Raw genomic sequence first — 23,811 nt, forward strand, 5'->3', positions numbered from 1 at the left:
TGGTTCTGTGAGTTTGAAGTTGGACAGTAAATGGATGTTGGCTGGTGGCAGCATGTGTTCGGACTGTTTTGAAAGAGACAGTGGGAATTATAGAAGCCAATTCAGAAGAACACTGCCTATGGAAACATCTGTAGAAAAGGCATGCAGCAGAAACAGTAGGTCTACAGTGAGACAGCAAGTGGAGAGAGACTGTTAGAGCGGAATCATTAATTAACCTAACTGCCCTCTTCTGAATGGAATCTAGAAGCCTGAGAGAGGTTTTGGAGACACCACCCCAAGTTGTTGGAATAATATTCCATATTCCATGGTAGGGCAGATTTGCGATTTGTATAGAGTGAACAGCTGTTTGGAAGAAAAGTAATGCTGAGAGAGAAAGAGAAAACCAAGTTTTTTAGATGCAGAGGAAGCAATATTTGTAATGTGCTTGTACCAAGAGAGATTAGAAGTCAGGGTAATCTCCAAAAGAGATATCATTTTGTCTAGAAATCGGAGTGTCACCAAAGATAAGCATAGGGGCAGAAGAATCATTTTTGCGAAATATAAGACAAGACTGAGTTTTAGAAGGATTGAAATCAACTAAGTGGTCTTTGCCCTACTGGAGAATTACCTGAAGATCCGCATTTAAGGAATTGGTAGCAGATTGAGCAGGGCAAGGTTTCTCAAAATGGAAAGTGGAATGCAATGCAAAACTATGGATAGGATTTCCAATCAATGGAAGAAGGTCATTAATATACAAGAGAAAAAGAACTGAACCTTGGGGGACACCAGCATTAGTGGAAAAGTTAGAAGACAGAGAGCCATCTACCATCGCCCTCAGTGAGTGATCAGAGAGAAAACTGGATAACCAATTACAAAAAACAGTTGGAAAACCATAAGATGGAAGCTTGTTTAGAAGACCTTTATGCCAAACATGATCAAAAGCCTTTCAGATGTCAAGAGCCACTGCTTGTGTTTCTTCGAACTTTTCCATTGAATTTGTCCATAAATGGGTAACACAAGCCAGAATATCACCAGTGGATCGACACTGACGGAATCCATACTGGCGATCGTTGATCAGACGGAAGGTTTCTAGGTAGTTTAAGAGTTGGCGGTTAATTGATTTCTCCATTACTTTAGAAAGAGTAAAAGTAATTGCAATGGGACGATAATTGGATGGGAGGGATTTGTCACCCTTTTTAGGAACTGGCTGGATGTGAGCAAATTTCCAAGCAGAAGGAAAAACACCTTTGGAATAAGAAAGTGAAAAAAAAGGCAGCAAAGAATAGGAGTAAGTTCAGGAGCACAGATTTTGAGAACAAGTTGAGAAATACCATCGGGACCTGGAGCTTTCTTAGTATCAAGATTTGTCAAAAGCCTTCTGACATCCTTTTGACAGAAGACCACAGGAGGCACTGAATGGAGTGTGTTGGGAATTGTGGGAGGTGTTTTACCAAGATCATTAATACATGAGTTGAAAGAAAAATGGGATGCTATCCTTGGCTGAAGTGACAACAGACCATCTGGTTTTGACAGAGATGGGCAAAATTTGAAGCCAATAGCTTTGGAAAGAGACCAGAATGCTCGGCTAACGTTAGGGCAAGAAGCAAGTTTTCTACTCTTAGCCTGTTCAAAATCTAGTTTGGACTGATTAATAACTGCTTTACAATTGTTGCAAGCTTTGGTGTATGCAGAAAATGAAACTGAAGAATTTGAAAGAAGCCAATTACAATATGCAACGTTCTCTTGAACAGCCTTAGCACATTTATTAGAAAACCAAGGTTTAGATAAAGGAAGAGATTTTAAAGTGGCGTGTGGAATAAAGGATTCCATTCCTACAAGAATAATTTTACTCACACGATCTGAGCAAACGTTGACATCAGAAGTTTTGAAACAGTAATCCGACCAAGGAAATGAAGAAAAGAAATCTCATTTTGCATTCTTGTAAGGTCAAACAATACGAGGTTGCGAATAGCCATGTGATAAAGGTTCCATTGAAGAAGAGACAATCACCAAGTTGTGATCTGAGGTGCCTAAAGGACCACTCACTTCGACCGTGTACTTAGTAAGGTTGTTTGTGAGAAAAAGATCACGCGTGTTGGCTGTATGGTTAGGATTGTCCAGTATTCTTGTAGGTAAATAAACAATCTGTGCAAGGTCATTAGTAATTGCAAAAGCCCCAGCATCTCGAACAGTCAGGTCGTGTGACTAGAAAATGGAAGCCAGCTTGAGTTGTGAACATTAAAATCACCAAGGAAAATTACCTCACTGTTAGGAAAATTGGACTGGAGAAAGTCAAGTTGCAAAGAGAGGAAGCCAAAGAGCTCCAAGTGATTAGTAAAGTTGGGAGAACGGATGAGACAACAGATGAATTTGACACAATGGGATAGAGAGATTTTAAGCTAGAGTAGATCAAAAAGAGGAGATTCCAAATTACCAAGTCTCTGACAGGGAATATCGGAATGGACATGTACACAAGTACCACCTTTGAGGTGAAAGGCATCATACAGCGAATAATTTAGGCAACTGAGATGAGCAGTAGTTGAATCAACCGATAACTGAGATTCTGTCAGAAAAAGTACATGGAGTTTGACAGACTGCAAGTGGAAATGGATATTGTTGAGACCACATATATTTGTGAAATGAACTAGGAAGTGTTTAGGAGGTTTAGATCTTTTCGCAGATAAGCTTACTCTATTAGTTTGACAATTCATGGTGTATTCAATAATAAGAAAAAGTTGGGGGACATGTTGTATGTAGTAATGAAATTTTTGGATATTGTGTATGCACATGGTATATACCACATTATGTCATGATTAGTTACTTAGTTATTTTGGTTTTTAGGAGCATTAGCAACTAAGGCCATATTGCTCCGGGATATGCGGTGGTCATTCCCTGACATTTCCGCATCCTCCGTATTTGGTGGTGACAGGCTCGAACCCCAGGCTAATCAAGAAGCGTGTGCTACGCACTGCTGCTTCTTCCCACCTGGCTACGGAGGCGCCTTATGTCAAGGATCATTATGTCAACCACATTATGTTGTCAAGGATTTGGGTATATTCTTACCAACTGGTAAGAATATACCCAGATCCTTGACATAATGTGGCCTCGACAATGCCCCCCCCCCACATACACACTACTCAGACTCTCTCCTGTCACTATCTGGCAGAGTACAGGTAGTAAGATTATCCACTAGCTGATCTGGAAGCCTCCTGAAGAGTTACCAATAGGTTTAGTCCGGTCTTGTGTACTAACTAGAGGCCAGCCTGCAAACACCATTTTAGAGCTGTATCCTCGAAATGTAAGGAAGATTGGATCTCGCCATGATGTTCATCATAACCTCAAAAGTCATCAATTTTACTACAGTAGTTTCTGAAGTAAGTTTTTGCACAGAAGCTGCATACGAGAACTTGTCAGGGGAAGTTTCACCATCTTTGCAAGTATTTGGTTTTTTGCTTGAAGAGTAGCATGATACTGGACAAGCACTGACACTGTTTTGTTTTTTTTGTTTTTTTTTTTTTAAGTTTCAGGTTACTAGTTTTTCTTCTCCCACTAGTTCAGTAAACATCTAGAGTCTTACCCTGGTTGTTTTTGAAAGATTAATTGTTTTCACAGAATAAAGACTAACACAAATCCACATATTCCCTCCAGATGGCTGCTACACTGCAGGAAGCAAGATATGCATTTCAAGTTTTGCACATTGTGAAGCATGCTAAATTTGAAATTAATTTTGAAAGGGACCTGAAAAATGGAAGTAACTAATAGTATTGAATATATAATTTTTGTTAATGTTTTAATATTTATATACATAATAAGCAGAAATATATGCACGTTTGAAATTTTCCACACTTAACCGGTAAATGGAAGAGAATAAGAGATTGATGTCTATGTTTATATTTTAATTCTAAAACTTTGCAATTTTCAGCAGAATTATTATTATTTTTTTTTTGAAAGTCAAAAATGTAAAATATTTTTTACGCCTGGTGACATGTTTTTAAAAATTTAAGTTCTTTTATTAAAACTTACAACTTACATACAATTTAGTACTGAAATCTATTAAGAAAAGATCAAATATTGACACTATTTAAGCAGAATTCAAAAAATCCAAAACATTTTCCAAAATTAAAAAGAAAGTTGTGCACCTCTCAGTTGACCCGCCACTGTTTTTGCTACATTTTGGGCACCATTACCAAAACGGGAGTGTTGGTGCCCAAAATGACCACATTATAATTGCTTATAGTGTGGTCATTTGTGAATCTTTCTCACAATCTTTTTATAAAAGATAAAATACCATTTACACTTCTATTCATGACAACAGTTATTTCTTTACAAAAACTTAAAAAGATAGCCCGAATAATACTTATCGCATAGCTATAGGTAAGAAATTTCCCATTATTTCTTTATAACTATAAATGCTATAAAATAAAATATCATGTTTGTTTGTATTCTTTGAAAATTGTTTTGTATTCCTTTTTCTTATATCCCTATTTTATCATTGTTATTTAGTATTACTGCATTCTTTTTTTTAAAAGTTTGTTACTCACTCTCACATAACTCTTGGTCAAAATCTATTCTGTGCAATAACATACAAATGGATATGCATCCTCTCTGTATATTTTCTGAAAAAACTTCCATGTTCTCATGGATGGTTGTTGGTTGTGAGAGCATAACAGTGGATCAAGTTCTTGTAAATGTTGGCACATGAAGACTATCTGATCACAAACACAACTATCACAATCTGGATGCTGCCTTACTTTAGTGAAGAAAGATAATTTCCTGCATAGTTATGTTCCATTAAAGAGAAGTAAGGGATCATTAAAGCTAGCAATCAGCAATATCATTATGGTTTTTCTTACATTTCTCTTGCCTTGACTTCATTTTGCCTCAGTTTATATTAATATTAAATTAATATTATTTTTCTTTATGTATGTAATTTTTTGGTAATGTAAAATATTGATATTCTGTTTTGTTTTTTTTGTTTTTAACAAGGCTTACTGCTTATTGTGCCCGTATATTCCATGCTGCTGTATATTCAGACTGGGAAAATTATATTTATATTGATCCCAAAATGATTTCCAACAATGTTAAATTTCTTCTAAAGCATCAAACACAAGAAGGCTCATTTTATGAAACAACTATTCACCCATGGAACAGAAAAATGGATCCTAGGGTATGTTTTTTGCTTCCTTAGTTTCATCAAAAGATTGAGAATGTGTGTGTGTGTGTGTGTGTGTGTGTGTGTGTGTGTGTGTGTGTGTGTGTGTGTGTGTGTGTAGCATGCAAACATACACACACACTTGTTTTGTATATTTATCAATGATATTGATGAAGGTATATTTATATCAAAGTTTGTAGATGATACAAAGGTTTGCAGGGTTGTTAATGACAGTATGCTGCTCAACAAGATCTGGAAAAGTTGGACAGATGGGCTGAGAAGTGGCAACTGAGGTTTAACATTGACAAATGCAAAGTACTGCATATGGATAGCAGTAACTCCAAAGAAATGTACCAACTTGGCAGTGTTACACTCAGGGTAGTGGAGAATGAAAAAGACCTGGGGGTAATTGTGCAGTCAGATATGAAGTTTTCTGAGCAGTGCGGACAGGCTGCTCATGGGGTCTTGTCAATGATATACAGGAATTTTGCAAGCAGGGATAAGGAGGTGATTATCCCCTTGTATAAGGCAATGTTCAGGCCACACTTTGAGTACCACGTACAGGTCTGGAAGCCTCATTTTAGGAAGGATGTAGAGTTGCTAGAATGAATACAGAAAAGGGCAACAAGACTGATGAAGGGAACAAAGGGGTGTTCTTATGCAGAAAGGCTTAAGTTCTGCAAATTACAGCTTCTGGAGACTAGGCACCTGCAAGGCAATCTGATTGAGATGTATAAGGCGTTGAATGGATTGAGCAGCTCAATGCTGATGGGATTCTTCCTCTTGCTCAGATTACAAACCTGAGGGGGGGGGTATAGATTCAAACTGAGGAAAGACAGTTTAGAATAGATGTGTGTAACTTTGCCTTTAGCCAGCAGGTAGTTGATTGCTGGAATAAACTTCCATCTGTTGTTGTGGAAGTTGATAGCTTAAATAAATTCAAGGCAGAACTAGACAAACATTTGGAACAAATGGATCAGTGAAATGGGAAGGTTTTTTTTTGTGGCTGATGCTGTATAAGCTTGCTTTCTTGCATCATGGGCCTATGCTAATGCTAATGAAATATTTTATTGAATTCAAAATTCATTCAAAAAATGTGGATGTTATGTTATAATTCTTATTTAGAAAAGATTATTTTCATTATAATCTACGAATACAATTATATATACAGTTGTGTCAGCTAAACCATATGTGAATGAGGTTTTATCTGATTGCAACTAGTTTTCTGTTATGCAATATTTTCTTTAAAAAAATAAGAATGCAAGGACAGAGCTTAAAAATACAGGATGTAAGTCATTGATAATCAGTCCACTCTGCTATTTTCTTTCCGTGGTAAACAAATGAAATGTTATATTTCAATATAGTGCAGCATGAAATGTATGTAAACTAAGCCCTAATATCTTTTAGTCACAGTAATACTTGTAAAAGCTATATTTAAAGTACAACTTACCATAAGTTGTTTGAAGCAGCTCTACTTATCAAAAAATGGCTTACTGAGAAGAAATCTTACTAAAGAAATAGCCTTGGTGTTGGCTCCAACTGATAAACCATAAAAAGACAAAACGTACATGATGCTTTTGGAAACTGTGTTTTTCTTTTTGTGTGTGATTAGTCGTTCAGCTACATGCTTCTTGCTTTTTGGCCTGTATATTCCATGCTTTTTGGGGATAATGTTCAGTGGATTATGTAAACTGCTTCTCCGATGAAAGAGAGAAAAAACTTCTGACATTCTGTGTGCTGCTAAATCTATGCTGCTGGATGACTTGGTATGAATGCTAGGCATCACTAGAGGGGCTCCTCCCTTGGAAATGCCTAATCCAATCGCCCAGCTCCCATTTTAGTCTAGACACAGTGATCTTTCCACGACCAAAGCAATAGTTCAGCCAAACCAACACCTCGAATGTCAGCATTTCTTTTTTAAGGTGCAAAAAACAGTTCACACTATCCAGCGACACTGCATATATTATTATTATTATTATTATTATTAGCTATATGGTGCAAGGAAGCCTGAGGCTTATGCTGCACCAGCAAAAAAAAAAATTCCTGAGCCACCCTGAGAGAGAGAGAGAGAGAGAGAGAGAAGGGAATCACCAAGAAAGAGAAGAATGATGATATCCAGCTCAGGACACTGGGTGTGCCATGCCCATACTCATCAGATGTGAGCCCCTGGGGTGAATAAGATGAGCATATGGTACAGTCACTAAGTTGCATGCTGCAATGGTAAATGAACACAAATTAAATATTGTAACAAAAGTCAAAATGCTGATTATAGTAAATTATATCTCTTATCAGTAAAGCAATTCTGATTTACTAAAATCCAAAGTAAAACCCACACCAATTTTGATATAAAAAGTAAATACCATTTACAAAACATCAAAAGAAAGAGTCTCTCTTCCTCTGAAAAGTGGAAAACTCTTTCAACAATATTGCCTACCCTCTAGACCTTTGAACCTCCACTCTCACTGGGACACACACACACACACACACACAGGTGATTTCCCTTAGGGACTTTGCCCTTTGTGGCTTGCAGTCCAAGAGTAGTTGTTTACTGAACGTTCTCACAGCAGCAATTCTGTGAGTTTAGTTGTTTCCATTACTTTTTTTTAATGGTAAATGTTCAGTAAAGTTTTAATTTTTGTTAATATTTTTCCAGTGAAGCAAGCATGAAATAATTTGTGAAACTTCTGATGATTATTAATACCTTTATTCAATTAACTACATGCATATTTCTGTAAACATTTTTTGACTACATGTGCAGGTAAAAATAAAATCCACTTCTAACACATTATTGAGAGTACCATTACTCATTACTGACCCACAAAAGTATAATTGCTTAAGTTTTTTTTTTTTTTTCATTATTATTATTTAAACCATTTTATTGGATTTAAAAGCGCACACTATTAGTAAACATCAAAAGAAAGTGTTTTCCCTGCCCCTAAACTAACATTATAAAGGTTGGGAGGATTGCAAAAAAGTGGAAACTTTCCCAAAAAAATTCCCTTCCCCTTAGATCTTTGAACTAAAACTTTATGAACCTCCGTTCTCAATGTTAATACTTTCAAGTGACATTTAACAAAACTCATAAATTTTTGATTAATAATAATAAAAAAAGGATGGCCTTTTGCCTTTTTGGCACACTCTGCCATCTTCAGTAAGTAAATATTGACAGCTGTTTAACCATGCTGTATCCCTTGAAGTGGCAAATAATTAGTGACAAAGTGAATTTTTTTCAGAACCTTCATTCCTGGAAGAAAGAAATGTAGGCAGGGAAAGAGGGTTGAGTAAGGGTAGACTAGGAATCACTCCTAGTCCTCATTTATTCTAATAGCAAAGAAAATTAGGAATTGATAGCTGACAGATGAGAAAAATGATAGGTCTACACTGATTTATAAATTCCATACCTTCTAGTAGAGATTTTGGTAACTCACTGTCCCAAATCCTGCATTCATTCTTGGAGCATCTGATCCTCAAGGCCAGCCATACATTCTAAGCTATATCATTATTTTTTTATTTTTAACATGATAATTTTTTAAAAATTTTTTAGAAACAGTATGTACACTGAAAGGACAGAATTCATGGGATACCTGATTCCTGGGCAATGCAACTCTGTCACCCTTCTCGCTAGCAGAACTCACCGCTTGGCAGGTATATAGGTACACTGCATCACTGCATTCATGTACATTGTAATTCAATGTCAGTATGGATAAACGTTGTGAGTTAACAGACTTTGAAAAATGATAGTGGATGCCCAATGCATAGGTAACTCTATCGCAAAGTTGGTACAGAAATTGCACTATCACCATTTGACAGTATCAAGAGTGTATTGGGAATATGCCATTTCCGGAATAACATCCCATTTTGCCCAGCACTGTGGGTGGAGAATGGTGTTGGATGAACATGGCCGTTGACATCTGTCTTGCATTGTTTCAGCCAACCAGAGAGTGACAGTGACACAAATCACCTCTGACTTCAGTGAGAGAGTTGCCAGAAACATCTCCACCAAGACTATCAGGCTATCATTAACAGCAATAGGTTATGAGAACTGCCAACCCACCACAGTCCCATTGCTAACACCAAGACACAGGACTCTACACCCCAACTGAACAAAAGAACATCGGCACTGGACCTTGGATTTGGAATGAGTCTCCTGGTCCGATGAGTCCCATTTCCAGTTATTTTGAGCAGACAAGAGGGTGCGTATCTGGCGGAAACCGCATGAAGCTATGCACCTGTCGTGTAAACAAGGAGCTGTTCAGGCAGGTGGATGGTCGGTAATGGTCTGGGGTGTGCTCAACTGGCACACGTTGGGACTTCTGGCACATCTAGATGCATCTCTGAATGGTTCAGGTTACGTGTCCATCCTTGCAGATCATCTGCATCCCTTCATGATCCTCATGCATCCACAGGGCAATGGACTCTTCCAGCAGACAATGCTCCTCCCTACAGAGCCCTGGTGACTAGAACATGGTTCAAAGAGCATTCTGCAGATTTTTACCACAATGGAATGGCCTTCCCGTTTATCGGACATGAACCCTGTGGAGCATCTTTGGGATGCTGTGGAAAGGTCCATTCAAGCTTTGGATCCTACACCCAGGAATGCAACAGAATTATGGACAGCAGTGCAGCAAGCATGGTTGGAAATACCTGTGGAATGATTTCATGAACTAGTAGACTCAATGCCTTGCCATGTAAATGCCCTTATCTGGACGAAAGGTGGGTCTGCCCATTACTAGGTAGGTATACCATGATTTCTGTCCACTCAGTGTGTATGCACAATAAATTGCAAACACTCACACTATGAATGAGATGGTTGTTAAGAATGAGATTCTTCAGCAAATGCAGTACTTTCCACTATGTGCTTACTGGCAAGTGGCATCTGAAAAGCTAAAGCAGAATTTGAATATCATATCTTGTCATGTTTGCTACTGAAGACATATCAGAAACAAAGGTCTCGATGTTTCATTTTCAAAAGTTAGCAAGGTACAGAAAAGAAATTGTGTAGTTATAAAGAGACATGCCATGAACATTCAAGGCAGTGATCCTGTATTTCATAGGTTTGGCCAGGAAATGCTCTTAGAAATTTGCCCCCACAACATTAATAGCAGTGACTGATGTTCATCGGTGACCACACCATTCTTCATTCTGTTTCTCATTATCTTATCACCTGACTCCATTCCTGAACATTTTTTGAGATACTCTTTCATCAAGAAATACCCATAATTTTGCATAAGAAACAGATGACTTTTTGCATTTCCTCTTTTTTATGCATATCTATGCGATTAGTCTTCTTTAATATATCACTGCAGTCACATTTGAAAGGAGTCATTAAAATCAGTTTCATCTAATGTCACATAACATCTTATAACTGTTGAAGTTATATTAACACTGCATCTTTTAATATAACATCAAAGACCTTACTTTCCAATTTCCCTCATAATTCAAAAAAATAATTGGAATGCAAGAATGTGCTCCTAGTCTGGTTATTTGAGGAAAATCATGACTGCCAGTTAGGAAAATATACTGAATGGATGATTTTTTTCAAGCCCTGTTTAAACTAAAAAGCATTGAACATCAAATCTCTACATCATATTCCCTGCAGCAGAATGTATGACTGTAATAAGTGAGCACCACAGCATTGCATATGGTAATGTTAGAATGTTATCATCTAAAGGTTTTGAGTAAGTTAACCATAATAATAAAAATTAAGTTAGAAGTGGGAGATGAGCTGATGTTTCAAAAACCACTCTGCCTTCTTCTGGGCTAAATATAATGAATCATGAAATACATGAAATACTATTTTACAAACTTAGGGGTGGAGTGAAAAAACAGGTAAGTAAACCCTTTGTAATTTTCTTTAGATTGTAATTTTTGGGAAATACATGTGAATTAAGGTTGTCCCAAAGAACAAAATTAGAAGGGATAAGTGAGGAAAAATTAGTTTTATGAGTTTGGAGTTGGACAGTAAATGGATGCTCACTTCTTGAAACACATTCTGGCTGGCTTGGAGGGGAGTGGGGAGGGGATTACAGATGCCAATTCAGAAGAATAATGCCCACGGAAGTATTTGTAGAAAAGGCAAGCAGCAGAAACTGAAGGTCTTATGCTTGAGAAATAGCAATCCCAAAATAAATTATACACTTGGCGGGGTTGATTTAAAAACAGTAGAGGAAGAAAGGGATCTTGGAGTTATGATTGGGCAGATATGAAGTTTTCAGAACAGTGTAAACAGGCAGCCAGGAAAGCCTGTGATGTCATATCATTGATTTATTGGACATTATTCTGTAAAGATAGGGAGATCATAATTCCACTGTATAAAGCAATTGTTAAATGGCATTTGGAATACTGTATCCAAGTTTAGAGACTTCATCTGAAAAAAAGACATTGAGCTTCTTGAAAGAATCCAGAGATGAGCAACTCACATGGTGAGATCGGCAAAAGGGTAACCTTATGAGGAATGACTAAATATGTGAGCTACAGAGCTCGGCAACCAGGGACCTCAGAGTGAGACCTCATTGAGACTTATAAGGTTCTGTGAGGGGCTTGTAAAATGAATGAAGGCAGAATTTTCACGGTTATAAAGAATTTCAGAACTAGGAGCCATGGATTCAAATTACAGAGGAAGAGGTTTAGATTGTAGAAGTATTTTTTTGGCAGTGAGTTGTTGATTAGTTGACAAGTTACCTGCAGATGTAACTTAGGCTGACAGTTTGAAAAAATTCAAAGATCAACTGGATAGTTACCTACATGAGAAGGGAAGTACATAATTTATTGTTTCTCTCATCCATTTTTATTTTATTTTTTTTTTTTGGTCGGCTCATCAAAGCCTGTAGCTTCCTTGCACTATTATACTAGTCTAATGAGACAGAGAGTGGAGACTTTGTAAGAAATGGTTCATTAATTAACTTGACTACCCTCATCTGAATAGAGTTTAGACGGTTCAGAGAGGTTTTGTGGGAACAGTATTCCATGTTTGGAGAGATTTGAGATTATACAGAGCAAGTACTTGTTTTAGAAAAAAAATTGCAGGGAGCAGAATAGAAAACCCAGTTTTTTAATGCAGAGGAAGCAATATTTGTAATGCACCGATTCAATCCTGCTAAGAGCAATTAGAAGTCAGGGTAATCCATAATAGAGATATGTGATCTTGTTTATAAATCTGAGTTTCGTTGAAGATGAACATAAGAGCAGTAGACTCATGTTGCAAGAAATAAGACGAGTCCACGTTTTAGGGTTGGATTTACCTAAGTTTTCTTTTTGCTGTTTGTGCACAGCACGATTTCTCAAACCGGATGGTGGAATTTAGTGTGCTAACGTCGGCAAAACTATGGATAGGACTTCCAGTCAATAGAATAAGGTCATTAATATACAAGAGGAAAAGTGTGGAAGAAAGAACTGATACTTGAATAACACCAGCAGATTCAAGAGAAAAAAATAATTACTAGCAGAAACTGAACATGGTATAAATAATATAAAATCTACCATTAAGATACATTGATGCAAGTAAATAAAAAAATAATGAAGAGATGAAAGGTAAAATAAAACATCCAAAGCTTTCAGTTTTTTTTCAGAAAAAGATGAATTTAAAAATTTATTCCAGATTCATCAATAATCATCTTCTTATATTTTATTGCTTTCAGTTTTAATCTTAAACCCAGAATTTATTTTTATATCACATTCAGTGTTTGCTGTTAAATTTATTTTTTATTCTTCTGGTTTTGGGGTCAAGCAAGAGCTTTTTGTGAACTCATGATATAGTGCACTATGTTTATTCATGTTGCCACTGCACAGTTTTTTTAAGTTTAACCATGAAGTCACAGGTGGTGTTTGTATCTTTCAAATAAAGATATGGTGATTATCAACACTTAGTATACATAGCATGTTAATTTATTTTGAAAGTAAATTTTCACTTTTTGAATAAAATACAAAATACATAAACACAATTTTATTAATGTTATTATTTTTAAAAATGTCTTTAAAATAATTATAGTAATAAAATGATGCATAGTAATATTAATATTGATTCTTTTATTGTTTCGTTTGCAGTCAAATCGGCCAAATGATTCATATCGGTATAGAAATGTAACTCTTACTGCCCATGTCCTGATCACCTTAAATGAGGTTTCTGATACTCAAGGAGTAAGCTTTTTTCCTTTTTTTTTAATAACTGTTTTTTATGTACTAAATGGTTTATAACATTATATAGAAATTGTAAATTAATACATCCCAATACTTAAATTATATATAAAAGAAAATAAATGGAATTCTCAGTTTTTATTTATTTTTTTGCTTCCATTGGATTTCAATTGAAACCATTGTGGATTCTAATTGTAGGATTAGAATTGAAATTCTAATCCTAAAATGTTAGGTGTTCTTTTAAGCTGCAATTTTTTGAAGCTTTTAATTCTGCAGCACTGAATGCAAACTTTTATAAGTGAAAGCACAATATGGCCTCAGATACCGATTCACTATACACTTGCTTGTTGACTTACGACCACAAAAAAAAATAATAATAATAAATCAGGAAGTCACTACTGTGGACACCCATAACCCAGGTGAGGAGGCACATTGATGACGGGAGGCCTGAGAACACCACCAGGCACATACACTCAGTTGCTCTCTCTCATATACACTCAGTCTCTTTCAAGCATCTGTTGCATGTGGTGTATTAATTAAAATTCTACTGAAATACCCATAAAATGTTTAGCAAAAGGAAAATGCCTTCATCTACATATACGCCAGCTAAGAAGTCAAGGAAAACTATTGGTTTAGAGTGTAAAATGAAAGTATGAAAGCAGAGAGAAAGTGAATACGATAGCACGTGACTTGAAGTTATCACATTCCACGGTATCAACGATACTTAAGGACAAGAATTCCAGAAGCTGTGAAAGGTTCTGCACTTATTAAGTCTACAATTTTAACCAAACAACGACAGGGACCCATCCATGAAATGGAGAAATTGTTGTTTATGTGGATGGAAGATTTAATACAAAAAAATACACCCAATGAGCCTTCAAACAGTGCAAGCGAAGGCTAGAAGTTTGTTTCAGAGTTTAAAATCACGTGCCGGAGACGATTACGCAGAAGATTTTCAGGCTAGTACTGGGTGGTTTAAGCGTTTTAAAAAAAGATTTGTTTTGCATAATGTACATGTCACAGGAGAAGCAGGAAGTGCAGATGAAGATGGAGCAAAAAAATTCGTTGATAGTTTCGACTCTTTAATCAAATAAGAAGGTTATCTACCAGAACAAATATTCAACGTAGAACCGGCTTGCAATGGAAACGCATGCCTAATCGTACGTACATACACCAAAAAGCAAAATGGATGCCAGGATCCAAAGCTTTTAAGGATCGGTTAACTCTGTTGCTTGGTGGAAATGCCGCGGGTTTTAAGCTGAAGCCTTTTCTCATTTATCATTCAGAAAACCCTCGTGCATTTAAGCACATCAACAAGCACACACACTGCCCATTTACTACCGTTCAAACCCTAAAGCTTGGATGACTCAAGCACTGTTCGAAGACTGGTTCATAAACTGCTTCATTCCCCAGGCTCGTGAACATTGTGCGGAGAGAGGTATCCTTTTCAAGATTTTATTGGTTATGGACAATGCCCTTGGCCACCCCCCCCCCTCATCTGGACGACCTTCATCATGATGTTAGGCCGACCAGGCTAGCCGGGTGGGTAAAGTGCCTGCCTGGCAACCCAAAGGTCGTGGGTTCGAATCCCGCCTCGGGCTTGGATCAAAGTACTGCAAAAACCTTGGGAGGTGCATTATGGCCACAGAAGCCGATGCGCCAACAACTACCAAAAAAAAAAAAAAACATGATGTTAGAGTGGTTTTCATGCCACCTAACACAACTGCTCTTATTCAACCCATGGATCAGGGTGCTATTTGAGCATTCAAGGCTCGCAATCTCAGAACGACATTCGCACAAGCCATCGAAGCGATAGATTCTGATGCTGATTTATCTTTGCAAGACCTTTGGAAGCAGTACAACATTCTTCAGTGTATCAAGAATATTTCGACCGCATGGGAATGTGTAACAAAGAATTGTATGTCGGGAATTTGGAAAAAGTGTCTAAAATGTTATGCGAATACTACATTTGAAGAATCTGTAAAAGGAGAGGAGCTGGAAGTGATTACAGAAAAAATAGTTAAACTTGCAAAAAATCTTAAATTAGAATGTGAAATAGAAGACGTAGAGGAGTTGCTAGATTGTGAGACAAAAGAACTTTCAGATGAAGAGTTGATTGAATGGGAAGCACAGAGAGTGGCATAAGAAAAAGCGAGAGAGAAAGAAGAGGGTGCCTTGGTAGTCAGGTGGGCAGGAGCAGCAGTGTGTAGCACACGCTTCTTGATTAGACCAGGGTTCAAACCCATGCCCACCAAATACGAAGGATGCGGAAAGGTCAGAAAATGACCACCGCATATCCCTGGAGAAATATGGCCTTAGTTGCTAATGCTCCTAAAAACCAAATAATAACAATAACAAGAGAAAGAAGAAGAGGAGCCAGAAAAGAAATTCACTGCAAAGGGTTTATCAGATTCTTTTTCGCAACTGAATAAAGCTCTCGTCAGTTTCGAAGCAATGGACCCTAATGTCGAACGATTTACAAAGGTTGAATGTATCATTCAAGATGCTGTGTGTTGCTATCGTGAGATATATGAAGAAAAAAAGAAACAAACTGTTCAAAGCTCAGCATGTTCCTCATCAAGAAAACATCTCCTACCTCAACCCAAGAACATGACTTGACCATCCACTACCCAGCACAAGCAAAGATTAAAAATTGATTTTATAAATTTCATTTGTATTAATTTTTACATTAATTTTAGATTGTATTTTTGTGTTTACAGTACATTATGTACAGTATTATTTTTCACATTATGTACAATATAATTATAGATTGTAGTTTTGTATTTTCCTCCTTTGATTTCGGCGGCTTTGATTTCCGTTTCCTCCTTTGATTTCGACGGCTGGCCCTAGAAAAAAGTGCTGAAATCACAGGACGAACAGCAATAAGTTATTCTTATTAATTCTTATTATTCCCTATTACTTCTCCTTTATCTTAGCTCCCTTCTTTGTTCACCGCGATAGCGATCTCAGTTCCGTTCGCCCTTTGTTCTCCATTGCCCTTCACGACTACTAACTTATACAAATTTGTATATATATATTGTGCAAGTCACTAACTATAAGTGATTTGAATACACGATGTTAACAAAACTGAATATGAAACTAAAATTGTTAGAAGAACAATTGTTAGAAGTGCATACAAGTAAACATCATGATTTTTTTTCTGGGTACACTTATGTTTTCAAGTTAATTGGAAGAGAACCCTGTTTTACATTAAACATCTTTCTTTAGCTTTAACCAGTAGTATCTTGTGATGTAGAGTTGCAGCTTTTTTAAGTATAATATGATCTTACCAGTAACAAATGAAATTTCGTGTTTCAGAATGTAAGGCATATTTTTGTGAGATGCTTAAAGAGTGCATAGAATACTGCATTCATGTGAGACATTGTCCATCCATCTTAGAATATTTTTTATATGAGAGAGAGTACTTTCTATAATACAAAAGGATCTTTCATATTTTGTTTAAAGGAAGTAGTAATTTTAATAATATATTTTGCTACTTAACAAGTAAATAGAATTAATTTTGTACATGCAATTAACTTCTCAGTATAGCTATTGGTTACCAAATGCTTTTTATAAATGTAAAACTGCACTTTAAGTCATTTTTTATATCACAAAACTAGATGCATTATATACTGCCAACTTTCAGAAATTATAAAAACTGGCAAATTTTAATTAAGAGTGGCTTTTATCCAGAATAAGCTGGAGAGTTTGAAAAGTTTTTGTGAAATGCATATTTTAACGAGAATTGAAATATACAATTTAGTATAAGTTAGGTTGCATTATTATAATTTCAGGTTATGTTGATTATATCAATAGAAAAATTTAAAGTAATTAGATATATATTATTTAATTGCTGGTATTTGCTTGTATTATTTAAGATGGATTAAAATTAAATGTGTCAGGAAACTTAATACTAAAGTACTCATGGCAAATATTTTTCCACAACTGTTTCAGAGAAGTATGATGCAAGAAAGCAAGCTTATGCAGCATCAGCCAAAAAATTTCACCCCTCCATTCATTCCAAATTCCTGTCCAGCTCAGCCTTAAATTTATTTAGGCTATCAACTTCCACAACAAAAGATGGAAGTCTGTTCCACCAATCAACTACCCGCTGGCTAAAGGCAAATTTCTGCACATCTATTCTACAACTGTCTTTCCTCAATTTGAAACTGTGCCTCCTCAGGTTCTTAATCTGAGCAAGATGATAGTTACATCTTTAAGTAATTCCCACATCAGTATATTGTGATCACTGTTACCCAGTGGTTCCTTTATCTGCAAATTCTTAATGCATGAATAATCACTACCAATAATCAGATCAAGAGTATTACTCCCTCTAGTTGCCTCTCGAATATGTTGCTGCAGAAAACAGTCATCCAATAAATCCACAAAAGTCTTGCTAGCTTGCGAGTGACCAACCCACAAGTTCAGTCAATATCTGGAAAGTTAAAATCCCCCATTATAAGACATTCTGATTTACTGGCCCACTCTATTTCTCTGCACAATTGCTCATTATACTCATCAGATTCTTTAGGCCTGTAACACACACCTACTCTCATTTTTCCTTTCCCAGTGCTTATGCAACACCAAACAGACTCAACATTGCATTGTCCACCAAATCAATTGGATGCTCCTCCCTTCCTGTTCTGTCTGTCTGTACACATTGTATTCACCAAATTCCAATTCTGCACTGCTTATATCTGTGTGAGACTATGTCTCTGATATCCCAACAATATCTGCCTTTAATGTCTTTGCTAGCACTTCAACCTCATCAAATTTATTAACTATACTCCTAGCATTGGTGTACATGCAAGTATTAATATTGAAGTAATTAATATTTTAATTAATTAATCAAGATTAATATTGAAATAATTATAAAATCTTTCCTTGGCTTCCTTCACTGCTAGGTAATGTGTCAGTGGGATGGACTCAAGTAAAAATACAATATGATAATTATTTACGCATACTTTAAAAAAATTCTGTTATTGCACAAAAATTATATGGAGCTGAAAACTGCTACATAAAGTTGTCCATAAGCAAAAACAGTAACTTTGTTGAAAGTCTGACCCTGAGATTTGTTGATTGTGATGACAAACAAAAACTAAGAAATTGTCTTCTCTTCAAAGTAAGCAGCAAGTTAGTTTCATTGGGTGATAAATCAATTCTCGGGGTTTGAAAATTGGTCAGAAATTTTTTTAGCTTCTGCCCCCTCCCCCTTGATTTTACTGCTATTGCAAAAGGAATCAGGTAAAAAGCTTGAGTTTAGTCTTTGAGTTATTCAAGTTCAAAGATTGTTTTAGATAGAGGGACTTAAGCAAATTATTATATAGATACTTGTACCTTTTCCAAATTAATACTACCATGTTTAAAAAGCGAGACAAGTGAAATGTTTAATGAATTTTAAAGAAGCATGATTTTTAGTTTTATAATACATCATGTATATATTCTTTCTTACCTCAGTCAGGCTATTATATTTTGTATAAATAAACTGCCATTAACTATCTTTTTATTAATGCAAAAGCACAAAAACAAAATATTCTTCAGTAATGTAGAATAATTTTGGAGTTTATTTGTACTATAATTTACAATTTAACTAACAGTTTATGTGGTATTAAAGCAGTACAGAACAAATGCCTTGAAGGAAAAATAAATGATTCCTTGTTTAACCTATAAAATGGAAGAATTACTTCCCCATCCCACCCACTTTAAATTTAGATTAAACAATATTGAGAACAGAAATCAATACTCAGGTGCATTTTCCAAAAATATTTTTAAAACTAAACAATAGTCACAATGGAGAGTAGCAATTTCAGTAGGTTTTGTGAGATATGTTTACTTGGAAAAGTAAACATCTCACAAAACCTACTGAACATAAAAAGTAAACATATCTCACAAAGTAACTCTGATTCTCATAACCTTTGTTTTTAGTGTATTTTGGCAATAATTTTTCCAGGACTAATGTATGAAGTTCAAGTTTAATTTTTGAATGAAACGAAATTCTGTAAATTAGAGAAATATCAAAACTTATCTTTTGTTCTTTTGTAGAGATAATTTTCTTGCACGGGTTTTTAATTTTTAGAACAAAACATAATAAATGTGCTTTTATATGTTGTAATTATCTTATTATTATTATTATTGGAGTTTGACCAAGCATTTCTTTTCTTGTAGAGTATTCGAGTAGAAGCTGCCACTGCCAAAAAGAGGGCAGTAAGATATTTAGAGCGTCAGCTTCCTCAGTTAACTAATCCATATGATGTTGCCATAGTAACTTATGCCTTACTAGATGCTGGAAGTGCAGAAGCCAACTTTGGTTATAGTATGTTGGAGAATATGAAGAGAGATGAAGGTGCGTATTGAAAATATGGGAAGTGTAGATTATATGAATGATTATCGTCATCAGTAGGTGAATTTCTTGATTTCTCTTCTGCTCTGTTCAGTCTGTTAATTTTCTTAATTTTTCTGACTCTATAGTCATCCTTTATCTATAAAGACTAATATTGGTTAATTGGAAAAATAAATCCATTTGATATATTGCCTCAGCTTTTATGATTTGACCATACATTTTATAATGCTGCTTGCTCTTTACTCCTCAAGTAGGGTTTATGATTTGAGGTTTAGATTAGATTGTAGGATATTTTCTTTTAACCAACAAGTCGTTGATAGCTGGAACATGTTGCCCTTGCAGGTAGTTGAGGCTGAGAGTTTGAATAAATTCAAAGGCCTACTGGATATTTACCTGTGTGAGGAGGGAAGTACATAATTTGTGTTTTCTTATCTATTTGGTTGGGTGGTGTTTTTTTTTATTTTTTTTTGGCCAGTGCAGCAAAAGCCTGTGGCTTCCTTGTGCTATACAGAAAATACTATTACTAATTCCAACAGTGCCTACTAACAATTTCTGATTCAGTGGCAGTCCAGCATAAGACTGTAGAACTAATCTATGATTACTGTCCAAGCAAAGACATTTTTCTTGCATTTTCAGTTTTAAATTAAGCTGAGGAAAAACCATTCTTTGTTTTGGAATGTATGAACTATGTTGGGCAGTGGTGTTAGCTGTACATGACTGGAATGGCCTCTTGGGTTCTTAGAATTCTTTTCTAGAAGGAAGCAGTGCAAAACTGGACTGGGTTAAGGTTACGGTCAAGTTAGTTGTTAATTCAGATGCAAACTAGGAAAGCAGATGTCTTTGGATCTGCAGGATGTTCTATACTGATTTATAATCATTTTCTACATAGTTCGTAGGAGGATTCCAAGCCACAAATTGTTAAAGTTGACATTAAATGTTAGATCAGAGAATATCTTGCCATTCTAAATACATCTTTTTTCAAAGTTGATATATTTAAATCTGTGGAACAGAAGTTGTTTGAAGATGGTGAAGGAGCTAAATATTTCTTTAGTTAATCCACTATAAGAGCAAGTATTGATTATTTGTTTGTTTGTTATTTGGTTTTTAGGAGCATTAGCAACTAAGGCCATATTGCTCCGGGATATGCGGTGGTCATTCCCTGACCTTTCCACATCCTCCGTATTTGGTGGTGACGGGCTTGAACCCCGGTCTAATCAAGAAGCGTGTGCTACACACTGCTACTCCTTCCCACCTGGCTACGGAGGCGCCAGCAAGTATTGAATGCCTCCAAGTTTGTTAAGGTGATCCTCAATAATAGTGCTCTAGATACTCCTTTGACCGTTTGGTCGTCCCGGAGTATAAACAGAAAATTTATTATTTTTATTTATAGTAGAGCACTATTATTGAGGATGACAAACTGGGTAACATTTTAATTTTACATTAAAGGATAAAGTGTGGTGTGTAGATGTAACAGTTTGTTTTAGGTTCTACATGACTTTGCTGATTTTGTGATATGTGTTGTATGTGCTCAGTGAATGTTAGGATATGAATAAAGTACATTCCCGAAATCCTTGTGAAATGGAATTTCCTTCTTGATGTAGTTATTATCCATTAAGATTAAGGCTGAAAGGAGCAAATTTAATATTGATAAAAAAGGTGATGTTCAGAAATTAGCATTAACATTATTAGAAGCATATGATGCAAGAAAGCAAGCTTATATACCATCAGCCAAAAAAACCCCCCTTCCCATTTCACTGATCCATTCACTCCAAATGCTTGTCTAGTTCTGCCTTGAACTTATTTAAGTTGTCAACCTCCACTATGACAGATGGAAGTTTTTTCCAACTATCAGGAACAATCAAATTATTCTTCAAGAACAATGGAATTATTGCCTGTGTTGCTAATATCAAGTCTTAACTCTGCCTAAATCAATAATCTCCTGATGTTGAGCTAAAAAAAAACTATATACAGTAAGACCCACGTATCCATGGGGGACACATTCCAAGACCTACCGTGGATGGCTGAAACTGCAGATATAAGCAAACACCTGCTGATCCCATATATAACGTGATTTTTTCTTGCACATACATACATATAATAAAATTTAAATGATAATAATTAAACACACAGTAAGACATTAGCAACATTAAATATGGTAATAATAAAGTACAGAAGACTCGATTTATCGAGATTGGATTAACCAGGACACTTCAAGACTCCCAATTTAAAAAAAAAAAAAAATCAACCAGAAATCAAAATTCAAGTAATAACTAGAATAGGTATAAACAGATATTTTGCAAGTCGTAAATAAGCGACAAGAACCGGCATTATAAGTCGTCATTGGGAGATTAGTATACATATTATCTTGCAACCCTCACTGCCTTCACACCTACTGCTCAAACCAAAAAAAGAAAGAAAAAAAAAAAAAAAGAGAGAACAAATGTTTAGTTTGATTTAGTGTGTCGCATTGATTGTTGTGTTCCGTCGCACTGCAAAAGGACAAATTTTGTTTCATTATTTATGTCAGTAATGTTGGATTTTTTTTTTTTTTGTTTAGAAATCGCAAAAATGATGGGTAAATGCAAGAGTTGTGCTTTCAAATTAAACAAAAACTTGAAATTATTCAAAAGTTTGAAAACAGTACATCCGTTAAATCTCTAAAGAACCATTATAACGTTGGTGACCAAACCATATGCGACATTGTAAAAAATAAAGAGAAGCTATTCAATTTAAAATCGACATTGTAAAAAATAAAGGGAAGCATCACATTGGACATGCGAATAGCACCTGTTAAATTTTTTCGTTTTTTTTTCCGTGGTTAACCACGGGTAACTGAATCAGAGGATACCGAATCAACAGATATGGGGCACAACTGTGTATATATATATATATATATATATATATATATATATATATATATCTGATAATTAAAATAAATATAATATTTAAATAAAATCATCAGCCAGTAGTACGGCAATAATGCAGAGCGAAATGAAACGCAAAATAATATAAATAAACAAACAGGGAAGGGAAAGTAGAGATAATAGGACAAAAAGGTAGTCGATAATCCCCTATATAATTTAGTCAATTAAGTCATTAAACCCAATTAATAAAAAACGATATAAATTTAAATAATGCCAATTATAAATAATTTAGCGGTACCGCCCTTGAAGGTACCAGATCCAAAAGACGTGAAATATCACCAAAAAAGGGTTAAAGAAACTACCAAAAAACTAAAATATCAAAATAATAGACTGACCATCATGCCCCATATCGACAGAGGACCACGAGGCCAATAATGGTCATGGAATCGCTGCATTTCAATCGTCATACAAATCATCGCAAAGGCAGAAATATCGAAGAACCAAACCACCCCTCCATTCTCCGATAGATCAACCAATGCAGAGGATTTGCATGGCGGTGGTCCTTATGCAGCGAAAAATAATCTATAGAACAGACAGCACTCTTGATCAGAGCCACACCACTGACATAATGCAAGCTTAACCAGCTTATATAATAGAAAGGAAAAGAATAGATGGCGGCACAGGTGCTGCTTATTTAGCATATCAACCCACTACTACCACTAATTTATATTATGTGAGGTAAAAGTTAGGTAAAAGTAATAAAAATAAATAAATATGGCTATGTAGCTATCATTAGAGGCAGCAAATGCACATCCTCCACATGATGCCTAATTATATCTGATAATTAAAATAAATATAATATTTAAATAAAATCATCAGCCAGTAGTACGGCAATAATGCAGAGCGAAATGAAACGCAAAATAATATAAATAAACAAACAGGGAAGGGAAAGTAGAGATAATAGGACAAAAAGGTAGTCGATAATCCCCTATATAATTTAGTCAATTAAGTCATTAAACCCAATTAATAAAAAACGATATAAATTTAAATAATGCCAATTATAAATAATTTAGCGGTACCGCCCTTGAAGGTACCAGATCCAAAAGACGTGAAATATCACCAAAAGCTTATATAATAGAAAGGAATTTTCCTTTCTATTATATAAGCTGGTTAAGCTTGCATTATGTCAGTGGTGTGGCTCTGATCAAGAGTGCTGTCTGTTCTATAGATTATTTTTCGCTGCATAAGGACCACCGCCATGCAAATCCTCTGCATTGGTTGATCTATCGGAGAATGGAGGGGTGGTTTGGTTCTTCGATATTTCTGCCTTTGCGATGATTTGT

The 23,811-nt window shown here is 35.6% G+C and overlaps 1 protein-coding gene across 1 annotated transcript in view; it reads left to right on the forward strand.

Annotated features, from left to right (window-relative positions):
• LOC150078773 (CD109 antigen-like) overlaps positions 1–23,811 on the forward strand; it is a 240,069-nt gene that overhangs the window by 202,027 nt on the left and 14,231 nt on the right. Inside the window, exons 25-27 of the mRNA XM_090382423.1 lie at positions 4,966–5,146; positions 13,175–13,267; positions 19,430–19,607. Of these exons, the coding sequence (XP_090238549.1) occupies positions 4,966–5,146; positions 13,175–13,267; positions 19,430–19,607 (452 nt within the window). The remainder of the gene's footprint in view (positions 1–4,965; positions 5,147–13,174; positions 13,268–19,429; positions 19,608–23,811) is intronic.

This window comes from Mastigoproctus giganteus, chromosome 10 (genome assembly GCF_048544385.1).
Source record: "Mastigoproctus giganteus isolate SK-2022 chromosome 10, ASM4854438v1, whole genome shotgun sequence".
Lineage (NCBI taxonomy): Eukaryota > Metazoa > Arthropoda > Arachnida > Uropygi > Thelyphonidae > Mastigoproctus > Mastigoproctus giganteus.